The sequence below is a fragment of the Diplotaxodon limnothrissa genome, linkage group LG20, assembly GCF_057381915.1.
Source record: "Diplotaxodon limnothrissa isolate DT_005_m linkage group LG20, D_limnothrissa_male_GT1.1, whole genome shotgun sequence".
Taxonomy (NCBI): Eukaryota; Metazoa; Chordata; class Actinopteri; order Cichliformes; family Cichlidae; genus Diplotaxodon; species Diplotaxodon limnothrissa.
In genome coordinates this window covers 39,094,534-39,115,161 of record NC_140615.1, presented here as the reverse complement: position 1 = coordinate 39,115,161, position 20,628 = coordinate 39,094,534, and the positions used below count along the sequence as shown (strand labels likewise).

General features: G+C 45.7%; 1 protein-coding gene across 1 annotated transcript in view; it reads left to right on the top strand.

Annotated features, from left to right (window-relative positions):
- The first annotated feature begins 401 nt into the window (after positions 1 to 401).
- Positions 402 to 20,628, top strand: part of oprl1 (opiate receptor-like 1) — a 66,801-nt gene continuing 46,574 nt past the window's right edge. The window contains exon 1 of the mRNA XM_085343876.1: positions 402 to 589. Coding sequence (XP_085200002.1) covers positions 402 to 589 — 188 coding nt within the window. The remainder of the gene's footprint in view (positions 590 to 20,628) is intronic.

Genomic DNA, 20,628 nt, shown 5'->3' with positions numbered 1-20,628 from the left:
GACTAGTAAAGCGCTATACAAATACAGGCCATTTTCTCTGGGATCCTTGGCACCACCTGCTGCATCCTCGATAGAGTGGGCAGAGGAACAATACACTTTTTAGTGTACACGACTGGTTGAAATGGCCAATCAATGTCTTTTTCCAACCACACGTGTCACCCCACTTCGAAATCAAATTAAAATGGGGCGATTGATCTATTGATTTTATAAATCAGTAACTACAAACCTTTGTACAGGACCGGCAAACACATTTTTTAATGATTGTTTTGGCGTTTTTGAGTAAACTTAAAAAGTGAGAGCTCGTAAAAATGCTCCATCACATTTTTGTATGTTACAGTGTTTAACCACATTTCTTTTTTCCTTTACAGTGAGCGTAAAAATTTCTTCGATCTCAGCTAAACATGGACTACCCTGAAGACTTCGCGCTGCCGCCATACAATTTATCATTCTTTCTGAACAACTTCAGTTACCCTCAAAATGACACCGACTACCTGCCAATGGGGGTGAAGGTCACCATCGTGGTCGTCTACATGATCGTGTGCATCATTGGTCTGGTGGGAAACTTCCTCGTCATGTATGTCATCATAAGGTAAGATACACACCTCCTCACACTGAAGCTGTGGTGGATATGACTCTATAGCAGTGCAGTCAGATACTTCTTCTATGATCTGATGCTTTGACAGAAATAATTCAGCTTCAACAAAGAAAAGGTTGTCCTCGAGGGTTATTCATCAGTGTGCTGGCTGGGAGATGTTTTATTCATTTTCAGTTTTAACACTCATTTAATAAAATCTCTTTCATCCTTTCTGAGCTGGAGTCCTTCGTACTTTTGAGAAACTTTTGGACCCGAGTACTACAAAGCTGCGCAGATAAGCTAAAACAGTTTTTATTAGAGAATACTTTTACATGATGAGAGATTTAAAAGGCAGGTTTATAAAGTAAGAGCTGTCTTTTCCTTTGGCTTCACTGCCGTGGAGATGATTGGCTCGCTTTGTTGGTGATCTGGACAGGTTTACATGACACATCCAGCTGTGATTGCTGATAAGGGCGTCTCAACCACTCATTAGGTGTAGGACTATGTACGTTTTCACACAGGGCTGTGTAGGTTTGGATGTGTTTTCCTTCAATAATAAATATCTTTATTTAGAAACTGCATTTTGTGTTCCCTTGTGTTATCTTTGTCGAATATTTGAATTTGTTGGATGAGCTGAAACATTTCAGTGTGACAAATAAAAACACCACCGTATCATGAAATTATAAAAGGCTCATCTCGACGTCTCCAATAAAGAGTCACTAACTGATCTGGATCCAGTCTCAGTATCAGTCTCTGAGTTAGCCCAAGGAGCAAACACGACATAGATAAAAGCTCTGAGCGCTCCGTAACACCATGCTGTGTTTAATGACGTCCTACACCAGCATCAGACTCTACTTCATTTTGCACTTTTTCTCCAGTTTTGTATTAAAGCAGTAAAGCCAAGGTTCAGACCGGCCTCTGTGACGTGAGTAGTTCCTGTCAGAGGCACAACCGTAGATCCTCTGAGGCTGCTGTACCTCTAAAGCTCCAATCAGGCCTTGTTTTCTGTGAGTGACTGAGCATAACTGGGTAACCAGAGATTACAGTCATTTAGAAGCATCACACTGAACTGCTGCAGGAGATCTGCACTAGGGGTGGGCGATATAAACGATATACGATAGAAACTATATAAATTTGGCCAACGATAGAGATTTTGACTCTACCGCTCTACCGCATGTTGATGATGTCATCAAGCTGCGCCTGTTTTGATCGAAAGCATCTCAGCGGCTACAACCATTATCATCTGCAAATTATGGCGGGCGACAGTCACAGCAAAGACTTGAAGCACTTTTGAAATATGGGGAAAGCCAAAAACTGCGCTTCCTCCACTTAGGTAACATTGATTCATTAATGTTGAATTCTCTCGCAGCTGCTCTATTCCCATGTTGTTGCAGTATATTAATAACTAACCTCGTATTGTGGATGAATAATCTCAGTTGTTCTCCTGACTGAAGTTTGGCCCGTGTATAGCATCCTGCTATGCGATTGCATTTGTCCTTAACCACCAGAATCCCTCACGTTAACTTTTATCAAGTGGAAAAAAAAGTTAGTGTTCATCCTCCAGCTTCACTGTGCTAATGTTATGCTAACATAGCTGTGTCGCTAGCAATCACGTAGCACAACATTATGTACCAGCTAGCCCAACTTCAGTAACCCTGCATACGCCACTGCTGTTTAGTTTTCTGTCTTCATTTATGTTGGAAGTGATAACAGAGCTGTACGTTTGAATTAGTTTCAGAAATGGTAAATGGTAAATGGCCTGCATTTGTATAGCGCTTTTCTAGTCCATAGGACCCCAAAGCGCTTTACACTACATTCAGTCATTCACCCATTCACACACACATTCACACACTGGCGATGGCAAGCTACATTGTAGCCACAGCTGCCCTGGGGCGCACTGACAGAGGCGAGGCTGCCGGACACTGGCGCCACCGGGCCCTCTGACCACCACCAGTAGGCAAACATGGGGTTAGTATCTTGCCCAAGGATATTTGGCATGCAGCCAGGAGGCAGCCTGGGATCGAACCACCGACCTTCTGATTAGTGGCTGACCTGCTCTGCCACCTGAGCTACAGCCAGTCAGAACATGGTATGAAATGTTTAGGTGGAAGCTAGCTTGCTAACTTCCTGTTAACTTCTAACTCCGTTAAATTTAATAAATTCTGTTTTCATGGATGTTAAACTTAATTGTTACACCCGATAAAGCAGCAACGCTGATGATTTTATTAAAGATGAAAGAATTTAGACCGTTTTTAACTCTGTGTTCGTTTGACTTTGGGACCTGAAGTGGACGGAGTTTCGGACCCAGATTACTCCGCGAAGCTCCTCCCTACGGCAGCCGTAATGCTCTGACAATCCATCAAGCAGTGTGGCTTACCAAAGTTGTACCAAAACATTTTTAACAGATTTCTGCCCAAATCGGTTCGAGGTCAGTAAGCACAACCAGAATTCATACATAAGGCACACTCTCGATTTTTGAGAAAATTAAAGGATTTTAAGTGTGCCTTACAGTAGACAGAAGAAAGGAATATATCGTGATGTATATTGTTACCGCACGTGCTTGAAATTATACCGCGATATGGATTTTAGGCCATATCGCTCCTAGCCCTAATCTGCACTATCAGCATGCACTGTGTGTGTGTGTGTGTGTGATTTGACTGAATGTGGCGTAGGTGGACTCACAGACGTTCTGACGGTTGGCGTATCTGCCCACCGGGCAGCTGCTGTTTGTTTGTGTTTCTGATGTGTGTGTGCAAGTTTACCCTGCAGCAAAGCAGCACTCATGTATGAAGTTGTGTAATTGATGAGAGAAAATAATCCGGGTTATTTACCACAGAGTTTCCTGTCATGCGTTTCACGTTTCAAACATGAGGAAAAACAAAACATTTGAAAAATAATTTCATGTAATTGAAAATAAGATGAATTACAAAACATTAATGATGAGCAGGCTGTAAATGCTGTAAAGCACCACTGCAGGTAGTTTCTTCCACTCCTGCCTGGAGATGATCCACGTGCAGTCCCGTTCTGGTCCAGGTTTGGACCTGCTGTCCCTGCTTCCCCTGAAGGTGGTGCTCTGATACTGAGGACGGGTTAGCATTGGAGGAGTTCTTTGTGGATCAGTAATCTTTTAGGTTGCTGGTGTAAACAGACGTGGATCCCAGTCCTCTGGTGTTGTGCTCCCACATGCTTTTCCTTACACTGGTTTCACTGGAGGACGCAAAGCAGCACCTGATCCAGGAAATGGACAACATTTCAGGGGGCTCATTGGATCTGCAGTGAAGATAAAAACAGCAAAACTTGGGCTACTTCCACACGTACCCGGGTATTTTTGAAAACGCAGATTTTTCTATGCGTTTGCACCTCCCGTCCACACGTAAATGGCGTTTTGGGTCACTGAAAACGGAGATTTTTAAAAACTCCGGCCAGGGTGGATATTTTTGAAAACTCAGTTTTTGCATTTACGTGTGGACGAGAAAACGGAGAAAACGCAGCGTCAAATATGTGCGCCTTTTTTGAGGTCACACTGTGCGCCACGTTGTTTCGGTGAAATGAATTTCTACAATACTGTTACTGTTAATTGTTCTCTCTGCAGTGTTTAAATGCTTACATATACACACAGTTACTGTCCCTCCACACATACGACTCGGTTCTGCTTCTATGCCCCATCCTTGTTTACTATTTCCCACCAAGGCTTCTAGACTTCTGATTGGCCAACATTTCTACACGGTTAGGAATATATTGCCACCTGTTGCTTTGGCATGTTCCTAGCAGCGTTTTCCTTCTTTTCTGCGTTTACGTGTGGACGGGATTATTTTTTAAAACGAAAACGGAAAACCCATGTACGTGTGGACGTAGCCTTAGTTTCTGTTGTCTCCCTTGAGGTGGTGGCAGTTCATACCTTTGACATTGTTTAAGGCATGTGCAGAGACGTTCCGATCCTCTGGCTCGTTTTCTGCCTGGGGCATCAGTCGCATTGCTCGTTTATGCTCGAGATGTCGTTTGGCGTCCGTGCCCGGTTTATGGCATCGGTGAGTAGAGTTCATCACTCCCAAACAAGACTGATGAGGGTTACTGTTCTGTATTAAGCTAAAAGACCATTACTCTCAAACCTACTCTATAACCTAACTGAGCAGTTTGACCAGCCAATGGTCCACAGTCTCCCCGCTGATGAACGGTAGGTTTTTGAAACAGGGCGGCTGTGGGGGTGTGGGTGGGGGGTCAGGGGGATTTGTACTGTGTGTTGCTCCCTTTGTTATTTATTCCCAAACAGAGAGAGACAGATGGATTCCATCAGCTGGAGCAACCCCACCGCTACAGATAAAGGAAATCGAAGCTCCAAAGGCAGAACCGACATCAGTACTGAAAACACAAAGAGGTGGTTTACTAGAGACACCTCCAAACTGTGGATTTGTACCCTCTCTGCCTGCAACAGATTTAAACACAACAAATACAAAATGCAGCAGTGAAAAACCAACAATGGACAACAATGACAAACAATCACATCCACTTCAGTTTTATTTATATATCAAGAGCTTATCACAGCTTATTTTTGTTTACAGACCCTACAGTAGTACAGAAAAAATAACAATTATATGAGCCCCTGTGAGTAAACACTCGGTGACAGTGAGGAGGGAAAAACTCCCTCTTAGCAGGAAGAAATGTCCAGCACAACCAGCCTGCAGCTGGTTGGAGGTGATGCCTTTGATTTATGGGTGTACCAAGTGTCACCACCAGGTGGTGATCAGCTCTGCTCCTATCTTCACCTGAGTGTCCTGGTGCCATTGCCTTATGGGGCTTTTTCCAGGACCCACTCAGGGACTCCAAGAAGTCTGGGCACTCTGAACAAAGGCCATCCTCTCGTCCACTGTGGGAAAACCCCGACATACTGACACAGAGCCATAGGGATACTCTCCGAGGGTAACTCCAGAGTGGAACCAGTCTTCTGGATAGTCCATGTCCTCTCCAGAAGACTGGTTCCAATTATATCTACTGGGGACCTCATGCACATCCCTAAAGCCAGTTCTACTAAGCGAGGGTTGACTGCTGCCTGACCTGCAGAGCACTGATCTTCTACAGCAGGAGTGTCCTCGAGGGCCGGTGTCCTGAAACTTTTCTATGTGTCCCTGCTGCTTCAGCAAGACCTGACTGCATGCCGAGGTGGCTGCCATTTGATTCATGTTACAGCAGCTCACAATCAGCATGGTCCAATAAAAGTACTCTTTTTTTCAGAACACTTACATTTAGTTACATTTTTCCAAGTTTACTCGTGTATGGGTAGGGTTTGGCACCTCAGTATGCAGTCAGGTCTTGCTAATGACCTACTAATTGTAACCAGGTGTGTTGCAGCAGGGACACATGTAAAAGGTCCAGAACAACGGCCCTCGAGGGCTGGGGTTTGACACCCCTGGTCTACAGCAACAACCCTGTGTTCTTTAACCAGGCACTCTTCTCCAAAGAGCTGTGTGTGAAAGCCGGGTGTGAAAGATTGCTTTTCCAGTTGACCTGCATTCCCACCCTTTCCTGTGGGTAGTGTCTGAAGAATTAGCTGATGGTAGAAACTGCAGGCGTGAGGTTCCTCTGCTGGTAGTCTAGGTCAGAGATGGGGTGAGGAGCTCAAGCTCAAAGTGGAGCCACTACTCCTCCACATTGACAGGAGCCAGCAGAGGTGGTTCAGGCATCTGACCAGGAAGTGTTTCAGGGATATTTACTGTGAGGAGCCCCAGGGCATACCCTGAGCACACTATTATATTAGATGACTTGGGAAGAGGTGGAGTAGGTACCCGGAGAGAGGGAGGTCTGTGCTTTGACTGCTGCCCTGACCCAGAGAGCTTTAGAAAATGGATGCTATGTTGGCATATTCATAAAATATGCACGCCTCTATAAATCCAATATCTGCATGATTAGTTTTGGACCTTCCACAATATGCATTAAAAGTGAAGATTTATTTTGAAATTAAAAGCCAGTCTTCACTTTGACCTTGAGGTAACAAAGTTAGTCATGTGTGCATGAACTCCAGGAGGTTACCAGCCTCACCCCGTGGGTCAGAGACGAGCAGAAAGGACTTTGTTAGAGAAATATAAATACTTTGTGAACATGAAACGTCAGTGAGCAGCGAGATCAATGAGGAGTGTTTTTGCTGGAACACCTCGAGAAGAAAGGAGGACCAACATGGAATCTTTTTATAAAACTCACATGGCAGCCATTGATATTGCCTCCTGTCCGAGCGTTAATGGCCTCAGATGTCCGTTTGTTTGTATAAAGGACACAGTGTGTCTCAGGAAACCAGGCTCAAGCTGATTGGATATCAGTGAAAACAGAGTCTGCTGATAAGGCTCGATGCTCGAATGACATCATTCCTGTAAATAAGATAAGATAAGATAACCTTTATTAGTCCCACACGTGGGAAATTTGTTTTGTCACAGCAGGAAGTGGACAGTGCAAAAGTTATGAGGCAAAAATTAGAATACAATAAGAATAAATACAGTACACAGCTGTACAGAATAGAATAAAATAAAATACTATATACAGTAGAATAAAATAAAATAAATATACAATAAGATAAAAATAGAATACAAATACAAATACTATATACAACTGAGTAAAAATACAACGATGACAGAAAGGATTATTGCACTTAGTATTATTGCATATGTATGGATGTGTGTGCTTGATCAGTTAAAGTCTTTATAACCTCTCGTTATTGGCTCCCTGTTCATTTTAGAAATATTTAAAAAATCAGAACAGTTAAGGCTTCCTGTCTGAATGCTGAATATACTGAATTTGAGGTCTTCTGGGTTTTGTGCACATGAACACTACAGAAATAAGAGCAGCAGCCCTGTGCTGCCTTTTACCAAGTCAAGGACATCCAAACTCATCTGCTGAATATTTATTTGTCTGTCATCAGGTCTGGTGCTGATCCTTGTCCTTTGGCAGTAGCAAATAAACCAAGGTTGCTCTACTTAAGGATCTGTCTCTGATCAGAGTCAGAGAAAACCTAAAACTGTGTGAGGAATATGTGATATGCAGATGTAATAGAGAGGTGGAGGTTTGCTCCAACAGCAACCTTTTTAATGGCAAGGAGGTGGAAGAAAAAGCTAACATTTGATCATTTAAATGGTGGGGTTAATGACAGATGGAAGCAGCCAGCGGCATCTAATTTAGCTCTTCCTTGTAAACAAAAACATAAAAGGATAAAAGGCACAGAGGAAGAGCCGTCGAGCAGCATTAAATGAGCTTTTGTGTCTGTCGGGAAACGGTGCTTTTTGTTTTGAGCCCTCTGTGCTGTCAGACAAAGGTGGAAACAGAGCTTTAACTCCAGCGTCAGACGTGTTTTTGGCCACGAGCAGAGATTCCTGCGAGCATCTGCTGGCTGCACAGCCTGAAAAGGCAGAGGACCGCAGGGAAGGCGTCCTGCCTGCAGACAGAGAGCAGAGGGAGCCTGGCGATGACAGGCTGGAGCTGTGTTCACACCAAACACTTTTATTCTTTACTTGTGTGTTACCCGAAGGGATTTTAGTAGGAAAAAAGAAGCCTGTTTCCATAACAACAGGCCGATCTGTGTTGTACAGCGAGGACATTGTCGGCCCGCTGCATCACTTCAGAGACGTAAGCGTGGCGATGCTCCTCGGAGGAAACCTCAAACGATGAGAGGACTGTCAGTCTGAAGGAAGGTACGGGCTTCGCAGGTGTCAGGTGACCCAGAAGCACCAAACCTCCTATCAGAGCTCCAGATTGCGGCGTGCTTTCAGACGAAAGCTGACCATCAGACACAAAACTAACAAAGACGATGAAGGACGCCACACTGAAATTTGTCACTTAAAACGATGCCTATTCTTATAATCAGGTAAAAGAAGCACTATGTCACTGTTTATTCATGAAAAGTGAAACCATCATTTAGAAGCAGTGCTTCTGCAGTCCTGTAGCTCCAGCTGGACGGTCCTTTTGTTGGCTCAGCTCTGCGCTCTGACCGTTGCAGCAGAGTCTTTTCTTTCACTTTGGTACACAGAGGAGTCGGTGGTCCCCTCACGTCATCCGCGTGCTGACAGGTGGTATGAGCCATCTGGTTTCCTTCAAACGTGCTGCTGTGCGTTACGGCTGAACATGAGACGAGACGTAAGAAAAAGTGTAGAAAATCGCTAAATGCCATGACAGCAGTGACTGAGCGCCACAGGCAGAGAATCGCTCAGGCTGGTCTGATAACCATGAACAGAACCTCGCTCCTCGTTCTCAAACATTTATTCCAATAACTTCATGTAGAGTCATTTCCAGCGCATGTGTGTGTGCTGCCTTCATGGTGACGGAGCTGCTCCGGGGGAGTGCTGTGACATGTTTTCACTCTGACAGCACCCTGAACGCAGGACGATGTGTTCAAAGGAACATAATGAGATGTTTTCAGTGTCTGTGGGAGCTTTACTGTAGTGGGTGTGATGACAGAACACATTTCATGTAATCAAAGTATTTCAGTATTGTTTCAGGTTTAAAGACAGTTCAGTTCAATTTTATTTATACATCAAATTACAGCAACGTTAACAGTGATCCTGCAGTAATGGAGGATTGAGGCTCACCAGCCTAACTATGTGCAAAGAGTCAGCCTGCTGCTGCTTTTCCTTTGAGCCCACACACAACGCTGGCATTACTCAGTCTGCAGTCAGACTTTACAAGACTGCAGTTTTATTTCCAGAAAACTTACAGGAGAGAATCCTCACAGGGTGGAGGAGAGCATGCTATGGTGTTTGGTACTGCACAGAGGTCATTAACACCACCCAGGATACCCCTGGAGGCCATCGCCACATCCTCCTGTCTCACAGGGGTTAGGGCTTCTTCCCCCAAACACTACCCCCCACACCCACGTCCACCAACCTGAGGCGCGGTCTGAGTAGGGTCCATATGTGAGTGAGGGCTACTCAGACCAGGTCCTTTGTTCTTTGTTGTTTCGTATGTATTTCTACTGTTAGTTATTTATTCCTGCACAGTTGGTGTGGAGCACCCATAATTATTCTAATGGATCGTGGATCTCCTTCGTTTGTGTAAGTGGAAAGAATTTACCAGCCAGCTTTACAAAGCATGCGGTCAGTCTGTCAGCTCGTCTGCTGTGGTGGACTGAGCCTTTGGTACCACAGACTCTGATTAGTCCCAGTCTGTAGGTTGAGCTGCGCTGATGGATCCAGACCGCCCAGATGAACACGCAGTCAGGCTTCGAAGTGATTCCCAGATCATAACTGGAACCTTGTATCCTTTTGCGCTTGTTGAACACATCTGTATGTGAGACGGTCGTGTCGGGTCATTCATCCCCTCGGTTCCTCGAGCCTCTGCAAGGCGTTCCATCCTGGAGTGTAACCAGAGGTTTGCACTTGGTTGTAAACGCTCTGTATCTCCATCTATGAGGGCGACTCTGGATCGTAGATGTTTACAGTGATCTGGCTGTCTCTGACCTAGTTAGCTGCTGTGAAGTTTGTTTTCATGGCCGTCTTCTGTGGTCTGCAGTAGCTTTGGCTCCTTTCCCAACAGAGAAGTGATGTTCCATGTCCCTACAGCCAGTCTTAGTGAGCAAGGATGTCTCTGTTAGCTCAGCAAACTCCAGCAAACACACAGTCTGAGTGTGTGCACAGTGTGTTGCTAGCTACAGGTCCAGCTGCTGTATGAGTGAGAGCTGACTTCACTTAGAAGCACATCATATCTTCTGTGGTCGGCTCAGTGCGGCCCGTCTTTTTAACAATGATCTGGACACTTTTAAACTTTCTCCGCTCTGATTGGCTTATTTTTGTTTTCAGCCTAATGATGGCCGCCATTACTTACATCTCTTTGGACCTCTTGCTATGTGTGTGTGTGTGTGTGTGTGTGTGTGTGTGTGTGTGTGTGTGTGTGTGTGTGTGTGTGTGTGTGTGTGTGTGTGTGTGTTGTTCGGACGGTCTTCTAGTTTCCATGCTGAGTGTGGTCATGGGCAGCCAAATACAAGCTGAACAGTTCAACACCGTTTCTGTTATCTGCTTCTTGTCCAGTTAATCCTGAAGCTCTGAAAATGTCTGTGTATCAACAGTCCATACAAACTTCCTGCGAAACCATCCATCAGTAAATCCTCCACTGGCACAGAGCAAAGATGAGGAGCTCACTTTCTGCAGTACCAGCCAACACAGAGTAAGTTAGCGGGCTAGTTGTAACCACCTACACAGCATGTGTCGCCTCAGGTATGGAGAATAATTGTTGCTCTCTCAGCTGACCTGACGCCCAGCAGAGGTTCGTACATCTGCAATGATCAGACGATGCAATCTGTAACAGTGTTAACAACTGTTTAAGCATCTTCACGGAAACCCATTAAACAATGTGAGCTAAGAAAAGGTGATTCGAATGAAGAAAGACTCATCGTGAGCCACGATTGGAAAGGTTTCAGGCTGCAGGTGTCTGTCGGTTGGTGGTTTGTGGATAACATCCAAAAGTGTCCGTGCAGGGAGAGAGACATCAAACGTTCGTGCTTTGGCTCGGAGGCTTGGAGCCGACTGAATAGATAATTACACACAGATGGTCCAAGTGTGATTTTCTGCGTTGAGAGTCGTAGAAAAACGAAAACGCATTCACACGCATTGTGTCGAGTCTGACCTCCATTAGTCGGCGCTTCATTCTGTCAGATTACATTCACCGTTATCATCACAAAGGCCAAAACCAACACTTTGTCTGTGTTTTCAATCATCTGAGGGAAAGTCTGTGCAGCAGTGGGATGGTGGTGTGTGGAGGTGGAGGTCAAGCTCACGGCTGTTTTTTTGAAGTTTTTACAGAAAATAGACTGAAACAGGAAAAAGCACAAAGAGGAAAGTTTAGGAAATCTGTAATGCTGCATTACAGGATGGCTTGCTCTCCTCCACACAATGAAGGACACGTAATCTACCTTTGTTCATGAAATCTGTTTATTCATTCCACTTTTTTATTTGGATTCACTGAAAAACACTGAAGCACCATAAGCTGCAGTTCCTCTAATGTCCACATGAGGCTCCAGCAGTGAGTGTAGAAAACACGGATGACCGGACATTGCGCCCTGGTGTATCGGATTCTGGTGTATTACCCCCAGGTGTCTGGCTGCACTCGGCTCATAAACCAGCCCCCTTCCTGTTGGTGGGGGGGCGGGGGGAGGGGGGATTCAGGCTAGAAAAGACAGGCCAGTGGTTTGCTTTCTCAGAAGTTTGATTTGAATTACTAACTTGCTGCTGTGTGAAGTGACATCACAGTGACGCCTTTGATGGCTGCTGCAGAGAAACTTGCGTGTCTCTGTTCAGGTGTGACAGATAAAGCAGAGACGCTGGGAGGAGTTCCGGCACTTACAAAACCTCGACCGACCAGTTTCAAAGTGCCAGTGTGATGCGCTCTAACCTGGACTCACCGCACTGCTTCTATTAGAAATGTAAAGATTTGCAATTTCTATGCTGATTAATTGCTAAAAGTAATGAACTTTCTAAGCTAAGATAAGCAGTGTGGTTTTTGGTGGCTGTGATGTTTTCCTCTTAGAGAATAATCAGTGCACATGAATTAATTCACCTTGAATAAGAAATCGCTCTGTTGTGTTTGAATGTTCGATAAAGTCGGTGCTACGGTTCAGACGTCAGGTGTGCAGCAGGTACTGCTGCCTGCTTGCTCACTGACATGACTGTCCATGACTGTGTCAGTGACTGTCGGTGACTGTGCCGGTGACTGTCCATGACTGTGCCAGTGACTGTCGGTGACTGTGTCAGTGACTGTCCATGACTGTGCCAGTGACTGTCGGTGACTGTGTCAGTGACTGTCCATGACTGTGTCGGTGACTGTGTCCATGACCGTGTCAGTGACCGTGTCAGTGACCGTGTCCATAACCGTGTCAGTGACTGTGTCCGTGTCAGTGACTGTGTCCATGACCGTGTCCGTGACCGTGTCAGTGACCGTGACCGTGTCCATAACCGTGTCAGTGACCGTGTCAGTGACCGTGACCGTGTCCGTGACCGTGTCCATAACCGTGTCAGTGACTGTGTCTGTGACTGTGTCCGTGTCAGTGACTGTGTCCGTGACCGTGTCAGTGACCGTGTCCGTGACTGTGTCCGTGACCGTGTCCATAACCGTGTCAGTGACTGTGTCCGTGACTGTGTCAGTGACCGTGTCCGTGACCGTGTCCATGACCGTGTCCATAACCGTGTCAGTGACTGTGTCCGTGACTGTGTCAGTGACCGTGTCCGTGACCGTGTCCGTGACCGTGACCGTGTCCATAACCGTGTCAGTGACTGTGTCCGTGACTGTGTCCGTGTCAGTGACTGTGTCCGTGTCAGTGACTGTGTCCGTGACCGTGTCCATAACCGTGTCAGTGACTGTGTCCGTGACTGTGTCAGTGACCGTGTCCGTGACCGTGTCCGTGACCGTGTCCATAACCGTGTCAGTGACTGTGTCCGTGACCGTGTCAGTGACCGTGTCCGTGACCGTGTCCGTGACCGTGTCCATAACCGTGTCAGTGACTGTGTCCGTGACTGTGTCCGTGTCAGTGACTGTGTCCGTGTCAGTGACTGTGTCCGTGACCGTGTCAGTGACCGTGTCAGTGACTGTGTCCGTGTCAGTGACCGTGTCAGTGACCGTGTCAGTGACTGTGTCCGTGACTGTGTCCATGACTGTGTCAGTGACCGTGACCGTGTCCATAACCGTGTCAGTGACCGTGTCAGTGGCTGTGTCCGTGTCAGTGACCGTGACTGTGTCCGTGTCAGTGACTGTGTCCGTGTCAGTGACTGTGTCCGTGACCGTGTCCATAACCGTGTCAGTGACTGTGTCCGTGACTGTGTCAGTGACCGTGTCCGTGACCGTGTCCGTGACCGTGTCCATAACCGTGTCAGTGACTGTGTCCGTGACCGTGTCAGTGACCGTGTCCGTGACCGTGTCCGTGACCGTGTCCATAACCGTGTCAGTGACTGTGTCCGTGACTGTGTCCGTGTCAGTGACTGTGTCCGTGTCAGTGACTGTGTCCGTGACCGTGTCAGTGACCGTGTCAGTGACTGTGTCCGTGTCAGTGACCGTGTCAGTGACCGTGTCAGTGACTGTGTCCGTGACTGTGTCCGTGACTGTGTCAGTGACCGTGACCGTGTCCATAACCGTGTCAGTGACCGTGTCAGTGGCTGTGTCCGTGTCAGTGACCGTGACTGTGTCCGTGTCAGTGACTGTGTCCGTGTCAGTGACTGTGTCCGTGACCGTGTCCATAACCGTGTCAGTGACTGTGTCCGTGACTGTGTCAGTGACCGTGTCCGTGACCGTGTCCGTGACCGTGTCCATAACCGTGTCAGTGACTGTGTCCGTGACCGTGTCAGTGACCGTGTCCGTGACCGTGTCCGTGACCGTGTCCATAACCGTGTCAGTGACTGTGTCCGTGACTGTGTCCGTGTCAGTGACTGTGTCCGTGTCAGTGACTGTGTCCGTGACCGTGTCAGTGACCGTGTCAGTGACTGTGTCCGTGTCAGTGACCGTGTCAGTGACCGTGTCAGTGACTGTGTCCGTGACTGTGTCCGTGATCGTGTCAGTGACCGTGACCGTGTCCATAACCGTGTCAGTGACCGTGTCAGTGGCTGTGTCCGTGTCAGTGACCGTGTCAATGACCATGTCAGTGACTGTGTCCGTGACTGTGTCCGTGATCGTGTCAGTGACCGTGTCAGTGACCGTGACCATGTCCATAACCGTGTCAGTGACTGTGTCCGTGACTGTGTCCATGACCGTGTCAGTGACCGTGTCCGTGACAGTGTCCTTGACTGTGTCCGTACGGTCATGATCGGTATCATACTGTGCGAGGAGCAGGCCAGACTCTTCTTCAGCTGCTGTGCACAGCTGATTATTAAACAGAAGCAGGTCCCTGCCCCTGTTCTCACTTGCATGAACAGAAACACTGTAAACTGAGTGTTCGTGGTTCTCAGCAGCAGTAACACAGTACTGACTGCAGACGAAACACACAGCACTGAAAACGCTGTCAGTGTTCCTGTCTGCCCGTCTAACACCGGCTCACAGGTTTCCAGAGTGAATGACAGAAAGACAGCTGAAGAGGAAGGAGACGTCTGTGTCTGTGTGTGTCAGTTTATAATAAACATTACATGTTTTTAAACTCAGACGGCCGTCCTTTCTTCACCCTCAGTTTTACTGGGCTCCCAGCAAAGCCTGATGTGTATAACCTGTCTGTGTTATTAACTGGAGCTTTGCATGAACCTGTTATTGATGGTCTCTGTGTCAAATGTCCAGGTGACAGGACAGTGTGAATTATTATTCTTGTACTGTGGGAGGAAGAGGTGGGTCGTTCATCTTTACACCTGCAGAAATAAACTGTCTGGTCTCCGTTAGTATTCTGGCCCTTCATAGCACATGTGTGGAGGGATGATGGTTTTAGATCTCACCTGTTTGCAATAATAGGGGTGCTGCCTCTTTGACTGACAGGTGGATGGTGACACAGGCAGATGAAGCTGCTAGCTGTCTGCTAGGCTGAGCTGGATCATGTGACCAATAACATGGCTGCTGTGAGGTCACTGTATTAACAGAGCATCCAAGAAAGTGGAGCTCCAGGTTTAATGAGTAAAATTCTATTGTTTTGATTGGATGATACTGATTTCCAGGTGTCTGAGTCTGTGCGATGCTCCCATACAGTCTGATAACATAGGTAGTTAGCATCAGCTGATAACATATAGTTACTAGTGGTGCCAGGAAAACAAGATGGTGACGGCTAAACGCCACCCATGAGGCGTCCAGACCATCAGTGCTGTCTGTTTTTGTGGAGGAGGCTTGGTTCTGACCGACTGACTCTCAGAGGGACAGAAGCTGTTTGGCTTCACGCTCGCTGTTTTCCCCTCAGAGTCTGACGTCTGCAGGCCGGCCTGGGCGCTCTGGAGGTATTTCTTTTATAGGAGAGCAGTGATGAGGTTAAACTGAGCCATAGGACCAATGACTGATGCTCCACGTCTGCACTTCAACCAAAGCTCATCAGTCATCCACGCTGCGCTCACTCTGGCTCAGCTTTTTTATTGCCAGCGTTCTTTTGGCCAGAAGTCTCCTAAATCAAACAAAATGTTTTACCGTCCTGGATCTGTTCCCATCAACCAGACTTTGCACGCTTGTTCCAACACGCTGAAGTCTAAACCTAACCAGCTACAGGAGCCCGCAGTGCGCTTGGGAACACGAAACTATACAATAATGCAAATGTGAGGCTGCAGTGAGAGGAAACACTGAAGAGAAATCACCTGAAGGTATCACCTGTGCATGTCTAACAGAGGAGGAGAGCCAGGCGAGCGGCTGAAGCTCCCCTGCTGAGAGGGAAAAGACTGAACCAGGGCCGCAACCGTTCATCAAGTAACTCGAACTATTAGATTAGATTAGATTTGTCTACTCAGATTCTTTGTGCATCGATGCTTCGTTTAATACACGCCGATGTTTCAAACGATGTAAACACAAGCGTTTCGACTGAACACATACCTGCAGTACATGCGAATCAAAAGTCTGACCACATCAAGCCCACGCCTCCAAGCAGTGGAGGCGGAGTCTGTTTACACACAGGGACAGCAAAGAGGTGGAGACTGAGCTCAGGTTGAGTGAAAGAAGTGCAGTGGCTGTACTGGGCTATATTTATGTCAGGGCTTTTGTTACATTGTGCACATTGAAAGTTGTGAGGTTGGACTCGAGTGCTGTGAAGCAACAGTGTTAGCAAAACCTTTAACCTATAAATGACACTCATGTAATGAGCACTGTGTCGGCATGTTTGACAGAAACACAGTAATGACTTAGCACAGTGTGTATTGATACTGTGTTTTTAGAGAGACCTAGCATGTGCCCATCTTTAAACTTTGACACTTCAGTGTTTTTTCATTTATGAGAAATTCACTTTGCCTCCACTTTTCCAAACTCTGTCCTCTACGATGCCGACCTCAGCGTGGAACTGTCTGTTAAAGGTCCGGCTGACCTTTTTAACTCTACATGCTCTGGTACTCTGTCGCTGATGTCAGGACTAAACGCTAAATCTTCACGTCACCCTTGGCTGCATGAAACCACTCGTGCTCTCAGATGCAAATGTCGACGTGCAGAGACAAAGTGGAAAAAGGACAAACTCCAGGTGTCTTTGGGCGTCCTACTATAGACCACTGTTAGAGCTGCAAAATTTGCTTTTCTGTCCAGCGTCATCAGTCACAAACCCCGAGTTTTTTTGAATATTTCTCATTGTGTGATTAACCCCTTTGCCACCGTTTCTATGGAGGCTTCCTCTGCACTTTGTGAAAAGCTTTTAAAGCTTTTGTTTTTTGTATCATATGATTTATTTAATACATTTTATGTGGAGTGAGTAAATAAAAGTATATTTACGGTGGCCCCTAGAGAAAAAACACGTACAAACTCCAAAACACGTACAAAACACAACAGAAGTGCTCCAGGATGCTAGGGGGCAGTGTTGAGCTTTTGTTACCGAGTGGCTACACAAGCCAGGAAGTACCAACGACCAGATTTGTTGTGTGGCAGTAACAGGTAAATGAACATTTTTTTTAAATTATTTAAATATATATGAGTGCTTGTGTATAAATACACAAACAATACACACATGCTTTCAATTGTGTAATTTAAGTGATCTAGTAGCTCTGTTTTGAAGTTCAGTTAATGCTAGAAATGTGTTTTGGAGTTTGTACGTGCTTTGTCTCTAGGGGCCACCGCATATTTTTATATATAAACATATATAATTAAAACCCCGGTTTTTTTTACATTAGTAATTTCTTTTGTGCATAATTTTATATTGTTGTTGATAATAAATTAATTAAAGCAACAAAACAACCTGAAGAGCCGGTTGGGAGCCGAAAGAACGCTCTTCATGTTATTGGGCCTAGTGTTTCATTTTTATTAAATGCTTCCTTGTCATCAGGTTGTGTACCAGCTGCTTTCAAACATGCAGTTGTGCAGCCCATTATTAAAAACAAAGATCCAAATTCTAACTACAGGCCGGCCTCTAAACTCTGTTATATGTCCAAATAGTTGTGTTTAAGCACCTTCAGAGATTTTTAGACCCTCAAAGCGTTCGTGAAGTGTTCCGGTCTGGTTTTGAATCTCGTCACAGTGCTGAGACGACGCTTTTTAATCTTCTTCTTTTAACTGTCGACTCGGGTTGTTCTGCTGTTTTAGTCCTTTTAGATTTGACTGCCACCTTTGATCAGAACATTTTTCATCCAGACTTGAACACATTGTTGGTCTCAGAGGCTCAGTTTTATCATGGTTTAACTCATAGCCGTCACAGAGGTATGTTTCTGGGAAACACTCCTCTTCCTCTGCCGCTGTTAGTTGTGGTGTGACACAGGGGTCTGTTTTCAGTCCAAGTCTCTTCTCCTTATACATGCTGTCTTTGGGATCTATTTTCAGAAAACACTGTTATGCTGATGACATCCAAATGTACTTCCCCTTGAAACTGGACGTCTCTGTCCCACTGCAGCCTCTGCTTAACCGTCTACATGATGTTAAAGCTGTTAACACAGAGTTTTCTCACCCTAAACAAAAACCAGGCTGAACTGATTGTTTTTGGAGGCCACGCCCCTTTGGATGAGCTAACTCAGAGCCTCGGTCCTCTCGCTTGTCATCATTCTCAGACTGTTAGAAACCTCAGAGTGTCTTTAGTCGGATCTTTAAATGAGAGAACCAAGCTGTGAAAAACAGTTTTCATCAGTTCGGTGAAATTGCCAAAGCGATGTCTCATCTTCCTCCTAAAGACCTGGACAAACGTATCGATCACCACTAGACTGGACTACTGCAGTTCTCTCTGTTTGGGTCTCCAACACTCTATACGGTGTCACTTTTTTACACTGGCTTTTAATTGAAGTACCATCAGGTTAGTTTTATGTTTGTGTTTATGTTAAATATTAATTTCCTCTGGTTCTTCTTCCCTTTGCTTCATGTCTGGTATCTGTGCACTTTGTGCTCATCTCTCACTGTCAAAGAAGAAGAAGAGTGGCTTTGAACAGCCAATCAGCCGAACATTTCAATCACGGAGCAGCTGAAGAAGTGAGAAGAAAAGGACGAGGAGAGGCAGGAGAAGCCCTCGGTCCTTTCTTCTGCTTGTGTCCCTCATTATCTGTTTTTATGCTTTCATCTCTGATTATCTTCATCATCTGTCTGCTCCCGTTTTTTCTTCATATTCATTTAATGAGCTGGATCCGAACAGAGAGCTCTGAAGAACAAACGACGGTCGTTATCTGAGATTCGGGGACGAATCCGTCTGTCTTTGGGTGCCTCCTGTGACCGTTCGATACTTTGTGGTTTATTTTGAAAGATGCAAAGTGCAGTCCTTCTCAGGTTTGTTTTCTGTTGGATTTATCATGACTCTCCCCGTTTGTTGGTTTAAATTTGTTGGTTTCCTGGCATGGACCCGACTTTTAATTCAATTTCAGTTTTATTTATACAGTGCCAAATGACAACTGTCGTGGTCCTGAGTCTGACGACTCAGGGTTTTGTGTTGTTTTATCGTATTTTATGTTCTTGTTTATTCTGATTGTGTTTTCCATTATGATTTGCCATTTGTTAGGCTTCTGTGCTGCCCTGGTCCCACTTCTCTCTGTTCCCTCTGTCTGTCCATGATGTTGTTATGTCTGCTCATGAGTCGGCGTCTGTTAAGTTCTGTGTCTCGTCTGGATCGCTGTGTCTGTCGTGTACTTCCTGTTTTACTTTGTAGGTCAGTGCCTTCAGTTTTGTACTCTCCCTGTCTCGTCCGTGTCTCCCAGCTGTTTCTTCTCAGTCCTGTCACCTCTTGTATTTAGTGTCTGCCCCAGCTCGTTGTCGCATTGTCCCTCATACTTCACTGTGTGTTCTGTTTGCCAGCCTGCCTGTTATTTTTTTCTTTCCCAGTTTAGCTAGTTTTCTGTTCTGTCTGCTACCCCACAATAACACCGCATGTTTTGAGTTCACTTTGCCTCTGCAAGTCCAGCTCTTGGGTCCACCATTCCTGCCTACCTTCACACAGCCATGACAACAACAGTCGCCTCAAGGCGCTTTATATTGTACAGTAGATCGTACAATAATAGATACAGAGAAAAGCCCAACAATCATATGACCCCCTATGAGCAGCACTTTGGCGACAGTGGGAAGGAAAAACTCCCTTTTAACAGGAAGAAACCTCCAGCAGAACCAGGCTCAGGGAGGGGCGGGGCCATCTGCTGTGATTGGTTGGGATGAGAGAAGGAAGACAGGATAAAGACATGCTGTGGAAGAGAGACAGAGGTTAATAACAGATATGATTCAATGCAGAGAGGTCTGTTAACACATAGTGAGTGAGAAAGGTGACTGGAAAGGAAAACAGCCTACGTCTATTGCAGCATAACTAAGGGAGGATTCAGGGTCACCTGATGATACAGGTGTGTGAAAAAGTGTTTGTACCCTTCTTGATTTTCTATTTTTTTCTATGTTTGTCACATTTAAATGTTTCAGATCATCAAACAAACTTAAACATTAGACAAAGATAACACAATTAAAAACAAAATATAGTTTTTAGATGAAGGTGTTTATTATTAAGGAGGAAAAACTGAGATAAACAAATGACAAACAAAATAATCAAATCTAATCACTTTTATCGTCACATGACATTACTGGTACACTGGTGCAGCACATGTGAGTGAAATAGGGTTAAGAATGCCCGGCTGACCAAAATAATCCCAAGAGGTCACAAAAGACCCCAGAACAACATCCAAAGGACCGCAGGCCTCACTTGCCTCAGTCAAGGTTGGTGTTCATGACTCCACCACAAGAAAGAGACTGGGCAACAATGGGGTCCGTGGTTCAAGGAGAAAACCACTGCTGAGCAGAAGGAACAAAGAGTCTGCCTGGAATGGTCTCGATGAGCTCCAAGACTTTAGGGAAAGTACTCTGTGGACTGACGAGACAAACGTTGAACTTGTAATGGTGTGTGTCCCAGCCACATGTAATAGGACACAGACTTTCTGAAAAGCAACATCATACCAGCAGTAAAGTGTGTTGGTAGTAGAGTGATGGTCTGGAGCTGTTTTGCTGCCTCATGATTTGGAAGACTTGCTGTGGTAAATGGAACCATGAATTTTGCCGTCTACCAAAACATC